General features: G+C 42.5%; 1 protein-coding gene across 1 annotated transcript; it reads left to right on the top strand.

Annotated features, from left to right (window-relative positions):
* Nucleotides 1-16,622: 16,622 nt before the first annotated feature.
* On the top strand, nucleotides 16,623-20,431 carry LOC131472745 (probable pancreatic secretory proteinase inhibitor). The gene is made up of 4 exons (XM_058650180.1): nucleotides 16,623-16,748; nucleotides 17,032-17,063; nucleotides 19,993-20,117; nucleotides 20,236-20,431. Exons 1-4 carry the CDS (start codon nucleotides 16,697-16,699, stop codon nucleotides 20,306-20,308), a joined length of 282 nt encoding a protein of 93 aa, XP_058506163.1. The 5' UTR covers nucleotides 16,623-16,696; the 3' UTR covers nucleotides 20,309-20,431.
* The last annotated feature ends 2,444 nt before the right edge of the window (nucleotides 20,432-22,875 follow it).

Raw genomic sequence — 22,875 nt, 5'->3', positions numbered from 1 at the left:
CATCTGCCACTGCTGTTTAGATTTCATCTCGCCTGGTGACATTAGGGTAAAGACTACAAGTGAGTTATGGTACCCTGGTCTTGGTCTCCAGAATATGCAGCATCGTTACACATAATTGTAATCTGTATTGTCATATCTTTGTAAGGACATTTAGAAACACCTCATTAATAAATGTTTTCCTTCATCTACCAGTTTGTTCAGTCATTATTTTGTTGTTGGTGTTGGTGAGTTAGACCCTGTGGGAACCAACTGCCTCTTTAGTATTCTAGTTTCAGCTCAGAAGGAGAAGCGCTCAGCTCTGATATCTCACCCATTAGCCCAAATATTTTTGTTTAAAGACTACTGGGCACAATATTCTATTTAAAGGTTCCAGTGTATTAGTATTAGTAAATGTAGTAAGTGGATACGAGGCAGCAGTACACCAGCAGCCCCACATGCCTGTGAGCTAAAAATGCTAATTAGGGTTCGAGCAACAAGGTTGCAAGAACCCTATTGAAATGCAAAAGATTATTAGGGTTCGAGCAACAAGGTTGCAAGAAACCTATTGAAACTGGAAGGATTATTAGGGTTCGAGCAACAAGGTTGCAAGAAACCTATTGAAACTGGAAGGATTATTATTATTAGGGTTCGAGCAACAAGGTTGCAAGAACCCTATTGAAACTGGAAGGATTATTATTATTATTATTATTATTATTATTATTCTTATTATTCCCCCAAATGAATCGCATTTTTGAGGCCTTTCCCATACCCCAAAACTCACCAATTTTTGTGACCGCATCAATCCTGGTGTAAATTTACGTCTGAAAAAGGTTCGGGGAATGTGCGTCAAAAATTGAATGTGGGAGGGGCCAATAAGTGCGGCGCCACCTGTCCAAATTCACCATGACCAACACAATTATCGCACATGCCCGAAATTCGGTACACATGTGTAGTGGGTCAGGATGAAGAAAAAATTACATTATGACCATGATCCAAACCCAACAGGAAATCCGCCATCTTGGGTTGATTGGCCATTTTTGGGCGATTTTGGCGAATTCGCAGCAATGGTATTTGAACTAACTCCTCCTAAAGTTTTTGTGCGATCACCTTCAAACTTGGTGAGGTCCCTGTGGACCAGTTGAGGAGCTCACGGTATCAAAAGTTTTTTCAAATGTCGCACGGCGCACGAGATAGGGGGCAGCAAAGTTCGTGATGATTCTGATGTTTCGCATCAGAAAAACAAAACTCTTATAACTTTGCGATGGAAGGTCCGATCCGAACCAAACTTGCTACCATTGATGATGGGCCATGGCTGAAGACGTTTATGAAAAAACGGTGAAGTTTGAAAACAGCGCCTTCTTGTGGTGAAAGAAAATACACAAAAAAAAAGTTTTTTTACGATTTCGGGAATAACTTTTACACAGATAATCGTATCGCACTGAAAATTGGTGACAACAGTCAAAACACATGGTAGATGATGCGTGATCAATATGACGACAAATCGTTTAACGGTGTTGCCATGGCAACGACGCAAAGTCGGATTTTTGGGACAAAAAATCAAACTGCTACAACTTCGTGAATCCTGGTCCGATCTGAACCAAACTTGCTAGGATTGATGATAGTCCGGCCCTAAAGACGTCTATATGAAAATATTAAATTTCGAAAACAGCGCCCCCTGGTGACAGCAGACAATATGACAGCTTGTATTTCAATTATCTCCTCCTAGAGCTTTTGTGCGATCACCTTCAAACTTGGTGAGATCAATGTGGACGAGTTGAGCATCAAAAGTTATCAAAAGCTTTTTAAAATATTGTATGGCGTACGAGATAGGGGGCGCCAAAATTGGAGATAATAATAATTTTTCATAACAGACAATGAAACTCTTATAACTTCGCGATGGAAGGTCTGATCCCAACCAAACTTGCTATAGTTGATGATGGTTAGTTGCTGAAGACGACTATGTTGCTGAAACGGTACATTTTGAAAACAGCGCCTCCTGGTGGTGGTAGAAAATTCTAAAAAAACAAACTGTTACAACTTTGCCAATCCTGGTCCGATCTGAACCAAACTTGCAGGGATTGATGACAGTCCGGCCCTGAACACGTCTATATGAAAATATTCATTTTCAAATACAGCGCCCCCTGGTGACAGCAGACAGAATTACATTTATAGTTTTTGATGCTGCTCCAACAGGGATTGTTGTATCCACTTGAAACTTAGTATGTGGGACCCCAGACCCTTCCTCAACATGTCCGTAAAAGGTCACCTCCCTACAGGAAGTGGAACGCCCGAAACAGGAAGTAAAGTCTTACATTGTCCGATTGACACGAAACTAGATATGTGAATTACGGGACCGTCCCTGAACATGTTTCCAGAGACAAACAGGAAGTTGGCCATTTTATACAGGAAGTGCCCTCTAACTTTGCCGTACGTTGTCCGATTTGCACGAAAGCTTATATGTGACACCAGGGACCTGTCCTGAGCATGTCTGCAAAAGATGACCTCCCAACAGGAAGTGGAATGCCTGAAACAGGAAGTAAACTCTAAGATTGTCCGATCTGAACAAAACTTGATATGTAAGACAAGGGAACTTCCCTGAACTCGTTAACGGACGCGCATTTGACCGAACAGGAAGTCAGCCATTTTAAACAGGAAGTGCCCTATAACTTTGCCATACGTTGCCCGATCCCCCCGAAATTTGGATCGACATGCGCGGGGACGCCGCTGAAAATAACTAGTACTGAAAATAACTAGTACCGCGCGCGGTGAATGAACGGGTGAGAGCGCGAGGCACGCGGGGAGCCGTGGCACACGGCGACCCGCGTGGGTCGGCTCGAACCCGTTCAGAACCGCGCGCGGTACTAGTTATTATTATTATTATTATTAGGGTTCGAGCAACAAGGTTGCAAGAACCCTATTGAAACTGGAAGGATTATTATTATTATTATTATTATTATTATTCTTATTATTCCCCCAAATGAATTGCCTTTTTGAGGCCTTTCCCATACCCCAAAACTCACCAATTTTTGTGACCGCATCAATCCTGGTGTAAATTTACGTCTGAAAAAGGTTCGGGGAATGTGCGTCGAAAATTGAATGTGGGAGGGGCCAATAAGTGCGGCGCCACCTGTCCAAATTCACCATGACCAACACAAATATCGCACATGCACGAAATTCGGTACACATGTGTAGTGGGTCAGGATGAAGAAAAAATTACATTATGACCATGATCCAAACCCAACAGGAAATCCGCCATCTTGGGTTGATTGGCCATTTTTTGGCGATTTTGGCGAATTCGCAGCAATGGTATTTGAACTAACTCCTCCTAGAGTTTTCGTGCGATCACCTTCAAACTTGGTGAGGTCCCTGTGGACCAGTTGAGGAGCTTACAGTATCAAAAGTTTTTTCAAATGTCGCACGGCGCACGAGATAGGGGGCGGCAAAGTTCGTGATGATTCTGATGTTTCGCATCAGAAAAAAAAAACTCTTATAACTTTGCGATGGAAGGTCCGATCCGAACCAAACTTGCTATGATTGATGATGGGCCATGGCTGAAGACGTCTATGAAAAAACGGTGAAGTTTGAAAACAGCGCCTCCTTGTGGTGAAAGAAAATACACAAAAAAAAAGTTTTTTTACAATTTCGGGAATAACTTTTACACAGATAATGGTACCGCACTCAAAATTGGTGACAACAGTCAAAACACATGGTAGATGATGCGTGATCAATATGACGACAAATCGTTTAACGGTGTTGCCATGGCAACGACGCAAAGTCGGATTTTTGGGACAAAAAATCAAACTGCTACAACTTCGTGAATCCTGGTCCGATCTGAACCAAACTTGCTAGGATTGATGATAGTCCGGCCCTAAAGACGTCTATATGAAAATATTCAATTTCGAAAACAGCGCCCCCTGGTGACAGTAGACAATATGACAGCTTGTATTTCAATTATCTCCTCCTAGAGCTTTTGTGCGATCACCTTCAAACTTGGTGAGATCAATGTGGACGAGTTGCGCATCAAAAGTTATCAAAAGCTTTTTAAAATATTGTATGGCGTACGAGATAGGGGGCGCCAAAATTGGAGATAATAATAATTTTTCATAACAGACAATGAAACTCTTATAACTTCGCGATGGAAGGTCTGATCCCAACCAAACTTGCTATAGTTGAGGATGGTTAGTTGCTGAAGACGACTATGTTGCTGAAACGGTACATTTTGAAAACAGCGCCTCCTGGTGGTGGTAGAAAATTCTAAAAAAACAAACTGTTACAACTTTGCCAATCCTGGTCCGATCTGAACCAAACTTGCGAGGATTGATGACAGTCCGGCCCTGAACACGTCTATATGAAAATATTCATTTTCAAATACAGCGCCCCCTGGTGACAGCAGACAGAATTACATTTATAGTTTTTGATGCTGCTCCAACAGGGATTGTTGTATCCACTTGAAACTTAGTATGTGGGACCCCAGACCCTTCCTCAACATGTCCGTAAAAGGTCACCTCCCTACAGGAAGTGGAACGGCCGAAACAGGAAGTAAAGTCTTACATTGTCCGATTGACACGAAACTAGATATGTGAGTTACGGGACCTTCCCTGAACATGTTTACGGAGACGCCGTTGACCGAACAGGAAGTCGGCCATTTTAAACAGGAAGTGCCCTCTAACTTTGCCGTACGTTGTCCGATCTGCACAAAACCTTATATGTGACACCAGGGACCTGTCCTGAGCATGTCCGTAAAAGGTCACCTCCCTACAGGAAGTGGAACGCCCGAAACAGGAAGTAAAGTCTTACATTGTCCGATTTGAACAAAACTTGATATGTAAGACAAGGGAACTTCCCTGAACACGTTTACGGAGACGAACAGGAAGTTGGCAATTTTAAACAGGAAGTGCCCTCTAACTTTGCTGTACGTTGTCCGATTTGCACGAAACCTTTTATGTGACACCAGGGACCTGTCCTGAGCATGTCTGCAAGAGATGACCTCCCAACAGGAAGTGGAATGCCCGAAACAGGAAGTAAACTCTAAGATTATCCGATCTGCACAAAACTTGATATGTAAGACAAGGGAAGTTCCCTGAACACGTTTACGTACACGCACTTGACCGAACAGGAAGTCTGCCATTTTAAACAGGAAGTGCCCTATAACTTTGTCATACTTTGCCCGATCCCCCTCGAAATTTGGAACGATATGCGCAGGGACGCCGCTGAAAATAACTAGTACTGAAAATAACTAGTACTGAAAATAACTAGTACTGAAAATAACTAGTACTGAAAATAACTAGTACCGCGCGCGGTGAATGAACGGGTGAGAGCGCGAGGCACGCGGGGAGCCGTGGCACACGGCGACCCGCGTGGGTCGGCTCGTTCTTATTATTCCCCCAAATGAATTGCCTTTTTGAGGCCTTTCCCATACCCCAAAACTCACCAATTTTTGTGACCGCATCAATCCTGGTGTAAATTTACGTCTGAAAAAGGTTCGGGGAATGTGCGTCGAAAATTGAATGTGGGAGGGGCCAATAAGTGCGGCGCCACCTGTCCAAATTCACCATGACCAACACAAATATCGCACATGCACGAAATTCGGTACACATGTGTAGTGGGTCAGGATGAAGAAAAAATTACATTATGACCATGATCCAAACCCAACAGGAAATCCGCCATCTTGGGTTGATTGGCCATTTTTGGGCGATTTTGGCGAATTCGCAGCAATGGTATTTGAACTAACTCCTCCTAGAGTTTTCGTGCGATCACCTTCAAACTTGGTGAGGTCCCTGTGGACCAGTTGAGGAGCTCACGGTATCAAAAGTTTTTTCAAATGTCGCACGGCGCACGAGATAGGGGGCGGCAAAGTTCGTGATGATTCTGATGTTTCGCATCAGAAAAAAAAACCTCTTATAACTTTGCGATGGAAGGTCCGATCCGAACCAAACTTGCTATGATTGATGATGGGCCATGGCTGAAGACGTCTATGAAAAAACGGTGAAGTTTGAAAACAGCGCCTCCTTGTGGTGAAAGAAAATACACAAAAAAAAAGTTTTTTTACGATTTCGGGAATAACTTTTACACAGATAATCGTACCGCACTCAAAATTGGTGACAACAGTCAAAACACATGGTAGATGATGCGTGATCAATATGACGACAAATCGTTTAACGGTGTTGCCATGGCAACGACGCAAAGTCGGATTTTTGGGACAAAAAATCAAACTGCTACAACTTCGCGAATCCTGGTCCGATCTGAACCAAACTTGCTAGGATTGATGATAGTCCGGCCCTAAAGACGTCTATATGAAAATATTAAATTTCGAAAACAGCGCCCCCTGGTGACAGCAGACAATATGACAGCTTGTATTTCAATTATCTCCTCCTAGAGCTTTTGTGCGATCACCTTCAAACTTGGTGAGATCAATGTGGACGAGTTGAGCATCAAAAGTTATCAAAAGCTTTTTAAAATATTGTATGGCGTACGAGATAGGGGGCGCCAAAATTGGAGATAATAATAATTTTTCATAACAGACAATGAAACTCTTATAACTTCGCGATGGAAGATCTGATCCCAACCAAACTTGCTATAGTTGTTGATGGTTAGTTGCTGAAGACGACTATGTTGCTGAAACGGTACATTTTGAAAACAGCGCCTCCTGGTGGTGGTAGAAAATTCTAAAAAAACAAACTGTTACAACTTTGCCAATCCTGGTCCGATCTGAACCAAACTTGCTGGGAATAATGATAGTCCTGCCCTGAACACGTCTATATGAAAATATTCATTTTCAAATACAGCGCCCCCTGGTGACAGCAGACATAATTACATTTATAGTTTTTGATGCTGCTCCAACAGGGATTGTTGTATCCACTTGAAACTTTGTATGTGGGACCCCAGACCCTTCCTCAACATGTCCGTAAAAGGTCACCTCCCTACAGGAAGTGGAACGCCCGAAACAGGAAGTAAAGTCTTACATTGTCCGATTGACACGAAACTGGATATGTGAGTTACGGGACCTTCCCTGAACATGTTTCCGGAGACGAACAGGAAGTCGGCCATTTTAAACAGGAAGTGCCCTCTAACTTTTCCGTACATTGTCCGATTTGCACAAAACCTTATATGTGAGTTACGGGACCTTCCCTGAATATGTTTACGGAGACGCCGTTGACCGAACAGGAAGTCGGCCATTTTAAACAGGAAGTGCCTTCTAACTTTGCCGTACGTTGTCCGATCTGCACAAAACCTTATATGTGACACCAGGGACCTGTCCTGAGCATTTCCGTAAAAGGTCACCTCCCTACAGGAAGTGGAACGCCCGAAACAGGAAGTAAAGTCTTACATTGTCCGATTGACACGAAACTAGATATGTGAGTTACGGGACCTTCCCTGAACATGTTTCCGGAGACAAACAGGAAGTCGGCCATTTTAAACAGGAAGTGCCCTCTAACTTTGCCGTACGTTGTCCGATTTGCACGAAACCTTTTATGTGAAACCAGGGACCTGTCCTGAGCATGTCTGCAAGAGATGACCTCCTAACAGGAAGTGGAATGTCCGAAACAGGAAGTAAACTCTAAGATTATCCGATCTGCACAAAACTTGATATGTAAGACAAGGGAAGTTCCCTGAACACCTTTACGGACACGCACTTGACTGAACAGGAAGTCTGCCATTTTAAACAGGAAGTGCCCTATAACTTTGCCATACGTTGCCCGATCTCCCCCAGAAATTTGGATCGACATGCGTGGGGACGCCGCTGAAAATAACTAGTACTGAAAATAACTAGTACCGCGCGCGGTGAATGAACGGGTGAGAGCGCGAGGCACGCGGGGAGCCGTGGCACACGGCGACCCGCGTGGGTCGGCTCGAACCCGTTCAGAACCGCGCGCGGTACTAGTTATTTTTATTATTATTCTTATTATTCCTTAAAGTAAATTGCCTTTTTGAGGCCTTTCCCATACCCCAAAACTCACAGATTTGTGACCGCATCAATCCTGGTGTAAATTTACGTCTGAAAAAGGTTCGGGGAATGTGCGTCGAAAATTGAATGTGGGAGGGGCCAATAAGTGCGGCGCCACCTGTCCAAATTCACCATGACCAACACAATTATCGCACATGCACGAAATTCGGTACACATGTGTAGTGGGTCAGGATGAAGAAAAAATTACATTATGACCATGATCCAAACCCAACAGGAAATCCGCCATCTTGGGTTGATTGGCCATTTTTGGGCGATTTTGGCGAATTCGCAGCAATGGTATTTGAACTAACTCCTCCTAGAGTTTTCGTGCGATCACCTTCAAACTTGGTGAGGTCCCTGTGGACCAGTTGAGGAGCTCACGGTATCAAAAGTTTTTTCAAATGTCGCACGGCGCACGAGATAGGGGCCCTGGTGGTGCTAGAAAATTCTAAAATTCTAAAAAAACAAACTGTTACAACTTTGCCAATCCTGGTCCGATCTGAACCAAACTTGCAAGGATTGCTGACAGTCCGGCCCTGAACACGTCTATATGAAAATATTCATTTTCAAATACAGCGCCCCCTGGTGACAGCAGACAGAATTACATTTATAGTTTTTGATGCTGCTCCAACAGGGATTGTTGTATCCACTTGAAACTTAGTATGTGGGACCCCAGACCCTTCCTCAACATGTCCGTAAAAGGTCACCTCCCTACAGGAAGTGGAACGCCCGTAACAGGAAGTAAAGTCTTACGTTGTCCGATTGACACGAAACTAGATATGTGAGCTACGGGACCTTCCCTGAACATGTTTACGGAGACGAACAGGAAGTCGGCCATTTTAAACAGGAAGTGCCCTCTAACTTTGCCGTACGTTGTCCGATTTGCACAAAACCTTATATGTGACACCAGGGACCTGTCCTGAGCATGTCCGTAAAAGGTCACCTCCCTACAGGAAGTGTAACACCCGAAACAGGAAGTAAAGTCTTACATTGTCCGATTGACACAAAACTAGATATGTGAGTTACGGGACCTTCCCTGAACATGTTTCCAGAGACGAACAGGAAGTTGGCCATTTTAAACAGGAAGTGCCCTATGACTTTGCCATACGTTGCCGATCCCCCCCGAAATTTGGATCGACATGTGCGGGGACGCCGCTGAAAATAACTAGTACTGAAAATAACTAGTACCGCGCGCGGTGAATGAACGGGTGAGAGCGCGAGGCACGCGGGGAGCCGTGGCACACGGCGACCCGCGTGGGTCGGCTCGAACCCGTTCAGAACCGCGCGCGGTACTAGTTATTTTCAGTACTAGTTATTTTCATTTTCATTATTATTATTATTCTTATTATTCCTTAAAGTAAATTGCCTTTTTGAGGCCTTTCCCATACCCCAAAACTCACAGATTTTTGTGACCGCATTAATCGTGGTGTAAATTTACGTCTGAAAAAGGTTCGGGGAATGTGCGTCGAAAATTGAATGTGGGAGGGGCCAATAAGTGCGGCGCCACCTGTCCAAATTCACCATGACCAACACAATTATCGCACATGCCCGAAATTCGGTACACATGTGTAGTGGGTCAGGATGAAGAAAAAATTACATTATGACCATGATCCAAACCCAACAGGAAATCCGCCATCTTGGGTTGATTGGCCATTTTTTGGCGATTTTGGCGAATTCGCAGCAATGGTATTTGAACTAACTCCTCCTAGAGTTTTCGTGCGATCACCTTCAAACTTGGTGAGGTCCCTGTGGACCAGTTGAGGAGCTTACGGTATCAAAAGTTTTTTCAAATGTCGCATGGCGCACGAGATAGGGGGCAGCAAAGTTCGTGATGATTCTGATGTTTCGCATCAGAAAAACAAAACTCTTATAACTTTGCGATGGAAGGTCCGATCCGAACCAAACTTGCTATGATTGATGATGGGCCATGGCTGAAGACGTCTATGAAAAAACGGTGAAGTTTGAAAACAGCGCCTCCTTGTGGTGAAAGAAAATACACAAAAAAAAAGTTTTTTTACGATTTCGGGAATAACTTTTACACAGATAATCGTAACGCACTCAAAATTGGTGACAACAGTCAAAACACATGGTAGACGATGCGTGATCAATATGATGACAAATCGTTTAACGGTGTTGCCATGGCAACGACGCAAAGTCTGATTTTTGGGACAAAAAATCAAACTGCTACAACTTCGTGAATCCTGGTCCGATCTGAACCAAACTTGCTAGGATTGATGATAGTCCGGCCCTAAAGACGTCTATATGAAAATATTTAATTTCGAAAACAGCGCCCCCTGGTGACAGCAGACAATATGACAGCTTGTATTTCAATTATCTCCTCCTAGAGCTTTTGTGCGATCACCTTCAAACTTGGTGAGATCAATGTGGACGAGTTGAGCATCAAAAGTTATCAAAAGCTTTTTAAAATATTGTATGGCGTACGAGATAGGGGGCGCCAAAATTGGAGATAATAATAATTTTTCATAACAGACAATGAAACTCTTATAACTTCGCGATGGAAGGTCTGATCCCAACCAAACTTGCTACAGTTGATGATGGTTAGTTGCTGAAGACGACCATGTTGCTGAAACGGTACATTTTGAAAACAGCGCCTCCTGGTGGTGGTAGAAAATTCTAAAAAAACAAACTGTTACAACTTTGCCAATCCTGGTCCGATCTGAACCAAACTTGCAAGGATTGATGACAGTCCGGCCCTGAACACGTCTATATGAAAATATTCATTTTCAAATACAGCGCCCCCTGGTGACAGCAGACAGAATTACATTTATAGTTTTTGATGCTGCTCCAACAGGGATTGTTGTATCCACTTGAAACTTAGTATGTGGGACCCCAGACCCTTCCTCAACATGTCCGTAAAAGGTCACCTCCCTACAGGAAGTGGAACGCCCGAAACAGGAAGTAAAGTCTTACATTGTCCGATTGACACGAAACTAGATATGTGAGTTACTGGACCTTCCCTGAACCTGTTTACGGAGACGCCGTTGACCGAACAGGAAGTCGGCCATTTTAAACAGGAAGTGCCCTCTAACCTTGCCGTACGTTGTCCGATCTGCACAAAACCTTATATGTGACACCAGGGACCTGTCCTGAGCATGTCCGTAAAAGGTCACCTCCCTACAGGAAGTGGAACGCCCGAAACAGGAAGTAAAGTCTTACATTGTCCGATTGACATGAAACTAGATATGTGAGTTACTGGACCTTCCCTGAACATGTTTCCGGAGACGAACAGGAAGTCGGCCATTTTAAACAGGAAGTGCCCTCTAACTTTGCCGTACGTTGTCCGATTTGCACAAAATCTTATATGTGACACCAGGGACCTGTCCTGAGCATGTCCGTAAAAGGTCGGAAGTGGAACGCCCGAAACAGGAAGTAAAGTCTTACATTGTCCGATTGACACAAAACTAGATATGTGAGTTACGGGACCTTCCCTGAACATGTTTCCAGAGATGAACAGGAAGTTGGCCATTTTAAACAGGAAGTGCCCTCTAACTTTGCAGTACATTGTCCGATTTGCACAAAACCTTATATGTGACACCAGGGACCTGTCCTGAGCATGTCTGCAAAAGGTGACCTCCCAACAGGAAGTGGAATGCCCGAAACAGGAAGTAAACTCTAAGATTGTCCGATCTGCACAAAACTTGATATGTAAGACAAGGGAAGTTCACTGAACACGTTTACGGACACGCACTTGACCGAACAGGAAGTCTGCCATTTTAAACAGGAAGTGCCCTATAACTTTGTCATACGTTGCCCGATTCCCCTCGAAATTTGGAACGACATGCGCAGGGACGCCGCTGAAAATAACTAGTACTGAAAATAACTAGTACTGAAAATAACTAGTACCGCGCGCGGTGAATGAACGGGTGAGAGCGCGAGGCACGCGGGGAGCCGTGGCACACGGCGACCCGCGTGGGTCGGCTCGAACCCGTTCAGAACCGCGCGCGGTACTAGTTATTTTTATTATTATTATTATTATTATTATTATTCCTAAAAGTAAATCGCATTTTTGAGGCCTTTCCCATACCCCAAAACTCACAGATTTTTGTGACCGCATCAATCCTGGTGTAAATTTACGTCTGAAAGTCGTTCGGGGAAAATGCGTGGAAAATTGGAAGTGGGAGGGGCTAAAAAGTCACGCAAAAAACTTCTATTAGGTCAACTCATGTCGGGTTTAACGTATGTGAACGAAACTTGGTACACACGTTCATTAGGTGGGGACGGTCAAAAAAGTCGATGACGACTTTCCCGTGAAACCTACAGGAAATCCGCCATCTTGGGTTGATTGGCGATTTTTGGGCGATTTTGGCGAATTCGCAGCAATGGTATTTGAACTAACTCCTCCTAGAGTTTTCGTGCGATCACCTTCAAACTTGGTGAGGTCCCTGTGGACCAGTTGAGGAGCTCACCGTATCAAAAGTTTTTTCAAATGTCGCACGGCGCACGAGATAGGGGGCAGCAAAGTTCGTGATGTTTCTGATGTTTCGCATCAGAAAAACAAAACTCTTATAACTTTGCGATGGAAGGTCCGATCCGAACCAAACTTGCTACCATTGATGATGGGCCATGGCTGAAGACGTCTATGAAAAAACGGTGAAGTTTGAAAACAGCGCCTCCTTGTGGTGAAAGAAAATACACCAAAAAAAAGTTTTTTTACGATTTCGGGAATAACTTTTACACAGATAATCGTACCGCACTCAAAATTGGTGACAACAGTCAAAACACATGGTAGATGATGCGTGATCAATATGACGACAAATCGTTTAACGGTGTTGCCATGGCAACGACGCAAAGTCGGATTTTTGGGACAAAAAATCAAACTGCTACAACTTCGTGAATCCTGGTCCGATCTGAACCAAACTTGCTAGGATTGATGATAGTCCGGCCCTAAAGACGTCTATATGAAAATATTCAATTTCGAAAACAGCGCCCCCTGGTGACAGTATACAATATGACAGCTTGTATTTCAATTATCTCCTCCTAGAGCTTTTGTGCGATCACCTTCAAACTTGGGGAGATCAATGTGGACGAGTTGAGCATCAAAAGTTATCAAAAGCTTTTTAAAATATTGTATGGCGTACGAGATAGGGGGCGCCAAAATTGGAGATAATAATAATTTTTCATAACAGACAATGAAACTCTTATAACTTCGCGATGGAAGGTCTGATCCCAACCAAACTTGCTATTGTTGATGATGGTTAGTTGCTGAAGACGACTATGTTGCTGAAACGGTACATTTTGAAAACAGCGCCTCCTGGTGGTGGTAGAAAATTCTAAAAAAACAAACTGTTACAACTTTGCCAATCCTGGTCCGATCTGAACCAAACTTGCAAGGATTGATGACAGTCCGGCCCTGAACACGTCTATATGAAAATATTCATTTTCAAATACAGCGCCCCCTGGTGACAGCAGACAGAATTACATTTATAGTTTTTGATGCTGCTCCAACAGGGATTGTTGTATCCACTTGAAACTTAGTATGTGGGACCCCAGACCCTTCCTCAACATGTCCGTAAAAGGTCACCTCCCTACAGGAAGTGGAACGCCCGAAACAGGAAGTAAAGTCTTACATTGTCCGATTGACACGAAACTAGATATGTGAGTTACCGGACCTTCCCTGAACATGTTTACGGAGACGCCGTTGACCGAACAGGAAGTCGGCCATTTTAAACAGGAAGTGCCTTCTAACTTTGCCGTACGTTGTCCGATCTGCACAAAACCTTATATGTGACACCAGGGACCTGTCCTGAGCATGTCCGTAAAAGGTCACCTCCCTACAGGAAGTGGAACGCCCGAAACAGGAAGTAAAGTCTTACATTGTCCGATTGACACGGAACTAGATATGTGAGTTACGGGACCTTCCCTGAACATGTTTCCGGAGACAAACAGGAAGTCGGCCATTTTAAACAGGAAGTGCCCTCTAACTTTGCCGTACGTTGTCCAATTTGCACGAAACCTTTTATGTGACACCAGGGACCTGTCCTGAGCATGTCTGCAAGAGATGACCTCCTAACAGGAAGTGGAATGTCCGAAACAGGAAGTAAACTCTAAGATTATCCGATCTGCACAAAACTTGATATGTAAGACAAGGGAAGTTCCCTGAACACGTTTACGGACACGCACTTGACCGAACAGGAAGTCTGCCATTTTAAACAGGAAGTGCCCTATAACTTTGCCATACGTTGCCCGATCCCCCCCGAAATTTGGATCGACATGCGTGGGGACGCCGCTGAAAATAACTAGTACTGAAAATAACTAGTACCGCGCGCGGTGAATGAACGGGTGAGAGCGCGAGGCACGCGGGGAGCCGTGGCACACGGCGACCCGCGTGGGTCGGCTCGTTTCTCTATGTAATTTGGTGCAAAAGAGTAACACAAATTTAGTCTCCTGCCCTAACTTGTGACTTTTTTTGACTGATTTCGTACGACATACTATACTATGACTTTTTTGACTGATTTTGGACGACATACTAACCTATGACTTTTTTGGCTGATTTTGGACAACATACTAGCCTATGAATTTTTTTACTATTTTGAAGTACATTCTAATCTGTGACTTTTTTGGCTGATTTTGGACAACATACTAACCATGACTTTTTTGACTATTTTGAAGTACATTCTAATCTGTGACTTTTTTGACTGATTTTGGACGACATACTAACCAATAACATTTCTGACTGATTATGGACGACATACTAACCTATGACTTTTTTGACTGATTTCGGACGACATACTTTTTTGACTGATTTTGGACGACATACTATAACTATGACTTTTTCGACTGATTTCGGCCGACTTACTATTTTGACTGATTTTGGACGACGTACTAACCAATTACATTTCCGACTGATTTTGGATGACACACTATACTATGACTTATTGACTGATTTTAGACGACATACTATACTATGACTTTTTTGACTGATTTTGGACGACATACTATACTATGACTTTTTTGACTGATTTTGGAGGACATACTATACTATGACTTTTCTGACTGATTTTGGACGACAGGTTATACTATGACTTGTTTGACTATTTTGGAGTACATACTAACCTATGACTTTTTTGACTGATTTTTGATGACATACTATACTATGACTTTTTTGACTGCCTGTGGCTGACATACATTAGTGTAGTGGTTCGGAGTCTTACCTTTAAGAAAAAAGACCTGGGTTCACATCCTGGTTGTAACAGGTGCCCTTTGTAATCCATTTATTTGTGTAGATTTTGAAAGACATACTAAACTAGGACTTTTGTGACTTATTTTGGACAACATATTTTATACTATGACATTTTTTACTTATTTTGGACAACATACTATACTGTTACTTTGTTTGGGTGAATTTGGACGTCATACTATACTATGACTTTCTTGTTTGATGACATACTGTAACTTTTTTGAGTGATTTTGAATGACATACATTTTAGGTCTTTTGGGACAACCTGCCAAATAAGGGACTCCAAGGTTAGTGCAGTGGTTAGCACTCTCACCTTTAAAAATAAAGACCTGAATTCAAGCCCAGGTTGGAACGGGTGCGCTTGTCATGATCTGTCACCTCCGATAAGTATCTTGTTTTGTTTCTCCCTTCATGTTCCATGTCTTGTCTTCCTGTTTTATTTTGGAAATCACTCACCCTTGTCTCTGTTTCAGGTTCCTGTCTACCCCGCCCCCTTCCTTGTTGGCGTGCACCTGATCCCTGATTGTGTCTACCACACCTCCTATCACTCCCTAATCAAGCACTGCTTATATTCCCCTCTGTGTCTTGTCTCGTCGCCAGTTTGTTGTAGTTCATAGCTCACGCCCCAGCACTCTCTTTCACAGCCACAGTCTTGTTTTCTCGTGTTTTTGAACCTTGCCTGCTATTTTTGACCATGCCGTTTTGCCTGACGTTTTTGTACCTCTGCCTGATCTCTTTGACCTCCTGTGTACCGAACCTCTGCCTGGTATTAAACTCTGTTACTGACTGATTTGTGTTCTGAGTCCTGCCTTTGAGTCCCTTGTTCTGCTCAGCCATAGTTCATGACAGCGCTGTGTAATCCATATATGTGTGTAATTCTGGAAGACATACTAAACTGAGACATTTTTGTCACATTTTGGACGATATACAAATTTCTGACATTTTTGTCACATTTTCGACAACATACTCAACTATGACATTTTTCTCAAATTTTGGACAACATTATAAACTAAGACATTTTTGTCACATTTTGGATGACATACTATGACAGACCTGAGTGGTATGGTGGCCTAGTGGTTAGTAGCTCTTGTCTAACTATGTACAAAAATGTCATAGTTTAGTATAGCATCCAAAATTTGATAAAACATAATAAACTAAGATGCTGACTCTGTTATAGAAAGAGATATTTCAGACTTTGGCAAGAGTTTTCTAAGGTGAGCCTTTTGTTATGGGTCTAAAATACAATTTTCCTTGTGTCCTTCACTGGCAGCCATGTTGCTAAGTGCGAGACACCATCCTTGTCTCAAGCTGGTTCTCTGTGCAGGTGGTTCAGACAGCGCAGTCAGCCCTGACTATGTATAAGTACCTCATACAACCACAAAACAAGAAAATGTTAACTATCCCTTTAAGATTAACACCTGCCCTGCGGAGCCTCATCTGCCTTTTATATGACTATAACACGTCAGCACCAAACATCACAACCACAGAGAACCTGCACAGACTCCTCAGCAGTCGAGCTCCTCTCAGATAAATTCACAACATTTCATTTGAATTTTGTGAGTTTTTTACCAAGAATGCTTTGCAAGAACCTGTTGCTCATCTGTATGGCTGTTTTCATCTGTGCAGGTAAGAATTGACCTGAACACCTGCTTAAAAAGCATCATAAATAAAGAGATTTTTATATTGGGACCATGTCTCAGTCTTTGTGTGTATGTGTGAGTGAAAGGACTCTGCATTGACCATCACTCCATGTCACTGGAAACCACTTAAAAAGCCAGTGTTGGACATTTTAACAGAGCGAAAGGCCCGAAGATTTATGTAAACTATATTTAAATTCTTCATTTGTGTCGCATGTCTGTATGAACAGTATGTATCTCATATTTTGTTATTGTATTATATAATCTTTTAGATGCTGAACACAATTCAGGACTCAACAGAGCGGTAAGACAAAGAAAAAAAACACAAACACCCTTCAATCTCTTTTACAGCCTGAACTTCTCTTTGAACTTTGTAATAAATATCTAAACCTGAGAGTGAACTAACATAAAAACCTGTTTCTGCTTAATTAGATGATAATGGTATTATGGGAACTTCTTACAGTCTAATTATGTGTCAACAAGCATTCACTAATTTTATTTGGTCTAATCAAATGTCCTGTGAAATGAAATATAATTTATTTCAAGTTTCTTGTCTGTACTTTTTTATCTTTATTAATCATCATTCATAAAGTGTAATTATCTTACAAAATCAATACTTAAAGTAAAAAGTAAGTAAATTATGATGTATTTGAAAGAGCTAGAGTATCACGTAAAACTCCACTGTTTTTTTAGAGAGTTATTATATCAAAATTTGACAAGCCTCAATTTCCGATGATAAATTAAAGTGTCAAGAAATAAAAATGACCAGTGAGATTATCACCTGGTGCCTCTTTATTCTATGAAACAGTCTGTGTTCTTGACTTGAATTCAACATCACTTTTCATACGAGTAAAATTAAAAATAGAAGAAAATTCAGTGTTAATTTGATCTTGTTGTCAAGTTTTCTGATAAACACTTGACAGTCAATGTTTCGGAATAATATATAGACTTAAATCTCGACACGTCCAGATTAAAATTGACTAAAGATGTAATTTCGTAAAGCGGGAATACAGGGAGACAGAGCATGTTGTCCAACACACACACACACACAGCATACAGTATATATTCAACCAACTATTTGAATTGTATTGGAAAGGAAGCAAAGAAGAAGCGATCAGAACCACGGACAGCGCAGTGCTCAGTCAAAGTGCACCAGCACTTGAGATCAGGTCAGGAGCTGTTTAATGTCAGTGGTGCTGAAATGACCACACACTTTGACAAAAGGGCATTGTGTGCAATAACCTCACAACAGCACTTGACCAATTAACTAATTAACAAATTGTTTTTCTTAATAATCGTTTAATTGTGAATTAAATCGAAGATATGATGGTGCACATCCAGACTTTATAATAGATTAAAGGGGACATATTATACCCTATTTCCCCCATTAAAATAGTTCCCTGGTGTCCTAATGAACATGTCAGTGACATGCCTTGGTCAAAATACCATAAGGATGAAGCATCATAGCAGTTCAATAACCCTGCTAAGCCCGCCCCTTTCAGAACGCTCGGTTTTCGTGCTTGGTCCCTTTACATGCAAATGAGACACAGGCAAACACACACCCACTTCTTCCAGGGGGTTTCTGATTTGTCCTCGTTACAGCGCTTTACAGCTCTATTCGTCTCCCCCTCCCTCCACTAGTTCTCTGACAATATCAACATGGCAGCGTGCGCAGAAAACAGCCAGAGTGCCGTCACAGGAAGAGACGTTCTACATAAGGATCGAGCCGAACAGTGCCGAACTGTTAATCAGTTAAAAACACTTAGGAACAGCACCACTGATCGCCAGCGGCGTGCGGCGAGCTGCATAAGCTGGCGCTGTATGTTACTGTATCAGACCGGTGACTATGCTCCGGGGACCTCGTCACCGCGGCACCGCTGATCGCCACCGCGGCACCGCTGATCGCCACCGCGGCACCGCTGATCGCCAGCGGCGAGCGGCGAGCTGCCTAAACGCATACAGTGGCCGTTTAGGCGGCTCGCCGCTGGCGATCAGCGGTGCCGCGGTGGCGAGGTCTCCGGAGCATAGTCACCGGTCTGCACCGGAGCTGGCGATCAGTCGCATACAGCGGCCGTTTTGGCGGCTCGCCGCTGGCGATCAGCGGTGGCGATCAGCTGATTTTCACAGAGAGTGCAGCACCTCTGCACAGAGAGTGCAGCACCGCTGATCGCCAGTGGCGAGCGGCATAAACTGCCGCTCGCCACTGTATATGTGATTGTATCAGACAGAGTCTGTGCTCCGGTCATGGAGGACGTACTGAACAAATATTTTAACAATGTGTGTGTGTTTGTACGTCGGTGAAATACGTCCCCTGACTAAATACGGCGACCGCTGGCCGCAGTCTAGTGCGAACACACGAACACACGTTTGCTGACTTTATCCGGCACATTAGCTTCATATATCAAATCCTCTGTGGAAGTTTGTGTAAAACACTGTGCTCCACTGTGCAGCCACGAACAGCACACTTGTCCCTCCGCGTTGACATAATACCGCTCTTCCTCCCTCGCCTGCACTCTCGCAGGGACAAGGTGGAGCTAAGGTGGAGCTCTCGAAGTAAACTTACTGGTGGGGCGGTAACATTCGCGGTGAAATGCGCATGCTGACGTCATAAGCGCAGGGAATTCAACATCGAGTGTTTTATCGCCTATACTTACACTTAGGGGAACCACGAAAACATGACGGAGTATTCTTTTTCCACACTTTGGTGACTGGTAGGGCCCCCAGAGTCCCAAATATAAGTATTAAAATGGTTAAAAAGTTGATTTTGCGTAATATGTCCCCTTTAAAGAGAGACTTAACTGTTCATTATGTGGTCCAGACCAGCACATACACACAAACACAGCAGCCTTTTGTCATAAAGAATGAGTCGAGACTTAGATGTCGTTGAACTGAAATTTACTTCACTTTTTATTTTAACTTTTATTTTTGAAATTTCAAATTAACATAAAACTGTTGACTTTGAAGTGGACATGTGAGTTTAATTGTGTTATGGTTTTTCCTCTTTGTAATAATATTACGCCGTCATCACTACGTGAACAGTGTGGTTAAACAACCTTTGACTAGAAACTGAAGTTTGTAAAGCTTCAACTGCAGCTTTAAGGCCGTTGAAATAATTGAATAATCCAATAAAAATATATTATAGTTTTATGCAGGTGTAACAAGTGTTCTTAACAGTTTGTGTTATGCTGTTTTTTTATATATATATTTACTTATTCTTTTTTTTGTCCCTGCAGCCCTCCTGCGACGGGATAACAAGAAATCAAGAAACAAGAAAGCATTGTCCTCTGTTACTTTTTCCCGTGTGGGGCAGTGACGGCCTCGTCTACTTGAACGAATGTATGCTGTGTGTAAGCAGACTGTGAGTCAATAAGCGTTACACACACATTAATACCCATTACCCATCACAATCTCTCAATCCTTATACTTGAAATACAATTGTTTCCATATTTCTCTGATCATTAATTGTTTCTCTTTAGGGTGAACAATGCTGACATTACCATTGTTGGTGAGACAGACTACAATCCTAACATGTCCTTCCTGTTGAGATAAAATGTGTCATCTTGACTTAGCTTTTAGCATGTAGCACTGTTACACATAATAATTAGTAGTCCATAGTGTCATATGTTTGTAAGGACATTTAAAAACATCTCATGAATAAATGTTTCCTTCATCCCTCTTGTTCAGTATCATTATTTTGTATACAGACAAATGTCAGTCATGTTTTCAGATGAAGGGTGTAGCATAAGAATAATGTTTAATGGTTTATGTTCATCAAAACCGAACAAAGGCAGAAAAATCGACATCAAAAAAAAGGTGGGTTAGTTACACACTACGACTTTAAGGTGGACGTCAGTCTTACGATTCAAAGCAGATTACTTTTAAATAACAATTTGTGGCCTCATCATAATGACAGTCAGTGGACACTTTGGTCCCAACCAAAAAACAAACCAAAAAAACAACAACTGTCCCTTTAAGATTGTCTAAGACATATGTCTACAACACAGAACCTGCACAGACTCATCAGCAGTCGAGCTCCTCTGAGATAAATTGCCATATATGATTTTTTTTTTAACCCACAATGCTTTGCAGGATTCTGCTGCTTATACTGTGTATGGCTACTTTCATCTGTGCAAGTAAGACTGGATCAGAACAGCTGCTTAAAAGGTGCCATGTATAAAAACTGGAGTCCTGGTTTCAAAACCCACATTTGACGTACAGCTATATGCACTCATCTCATCTACAATCCCATTTAAAAATGAATTATTATTTTGTTACTGTTCAAAAAAAGGACTATTGGCCCCCAGAAATCTTCACATTATCAAAGACGGCCCTCGTTAAAAAATGTTGGACACCCCTGTCATACACGATCATAAAATCTCATCATAAAAAGTGTTGGAATCATGTTTTAGTAGCACTGTTACACGTATTAAACATGCTGTCATATATCTGTAAGAACAAATAGAAACATCTAAAAAAAAATGTGCGTTCAGCTCCTTGTCTGAGCCACGTATTAGTGATGTAACATCTGCCACTGCTGTTTAGATTTCATCTCGCCTGGTGACATTAGGGTAAAGACTACAAGTGAGTTATGGTAGCCTGGTCTTGGTCTCCAGAATATGCAGCATCGTTACACATAATTGTAATCTGTATTGTCATATCTTTGTAAGGACATTTAGAAACACCTCATTAATAAATGTTTTCCTTCATCTACCAGTTTGTTCAGTCATTATTTTGTTGTTGGTGTTGGTGAGTTAGACCCTGTGGGAACCAACTGCCTCTTTAGTATTCTAGTTTCAGCTCAGAAGGAGAAGCGCTCAGCTCTGATATCTCCCCCATTAGCCCAATTTTTTTTTTTTAAAGACTACTGGGCACAATATTCTATTTAAAGGTTCCAGTGTGTAAGTATTAGTAAATGTAGTAAATGGATACGAGGCAGCAGTACACCAGCAGCTCCACGTGCCTGTGAGCTAAAAATGCTGATTTTCTCTATGTAATTTGGTGCAAAAGAGTAACACTGCCCTAAGTTTACTAACTTTTCCAGAACAGCACACAGGCTAATGAAGGGTTTTTTCCAGTGTTTATGGCTTCAGTGGGACTTCTCACCTGCCATCAACCACTGAACATTCAGTAAAGCCGAGTAGTTTTAGGTCTGGGGCTCTGGGCAATTGCCTGCTTTTGCGGCCATTTTCGCAAACTCATTTCATATTAGGCTGCTGTGGTTATTATTTGTCAGTGTATTGTGAAAGTGGATGTGTTTACTTTAGAGACTTTTCCCCCGCACACATTATTTACCCAGACTGCGAAAATAGGTGAACTGTGTATTAGCGACGGTCATTCTGCAGAGCCGTGGAATTCATCACAGAAATCACCCTTCATGCCAGAGTAATTCCCCACTGAAGAGCCGATTCATGAAAGCTTATAAATTGACTTTAATAATAAGTAGCCTCGTCGTAAGGATACAGAGCCCATTCTTGTTGGTTTCTCCCCCTCGTTCGTCCCTCACTTATTCTCACCTCACTTTCTTACCCCCATAGTCTCTCTGCAAGCATACATCACAGGGACGCAGGCGCTCATATAATTGAATGTGATAAGAAATCCAAATTGCACCGCAAACGAAAAAAAAAAAAAACACTTTCATTTGTCTAACAGAAGAGCAGGAGCTCAAAAATGGACATCAAGACATTTCCTTTTTTTGCCGAAGTATGTACGTGAAAAATAGATCAATATGAAAATCCATGTTTAGCATTTTCTCTTGGAGTAGATTCATAAATTGCAGTCTCCTCCGTCAGCCATTATCGAGTCACACAAAGACAACAGAGGATGTATGAGAATTAGGAGTTGTCTTTTTTACTGTCATGACTAAAATTATGGTCGTCTGCTGTGTGTTCTTGCAGAAATCTATCACTGCTTAGAATAAGTACAGCTTTGTTATGAGTTTAGAAATTGTGTGTGTGTGTGTGTGTGTGTCTCCCTTGACGGATCACATCAGCCAACTGGAACTCAGGAAAAAAGATTAGAGAAAATGAACTCCCGTGTGTGTTTCATCACTTTCATACTCTAGTGCCGAATTGGCCGGCGGCCCATAGTCGAAGTCAGTCTCTCCTGGAGAGGAGACG

This window comes from Solea solea, chromosome 14 (assembly GCF_958295425.1).
Source record: "Solea solea chromosome 14, fSolSol10.1, whole genome shotgun sequence".
Lineage (NCBI taxonomy): Eukaryota > Metazoa > Chordata > Actinopteri > Pleuronectiformes > Soleidae > Solea > Solea solea.
This window is presented reverse-complemented; position numbering and strand designations above follow the sequence as displayed.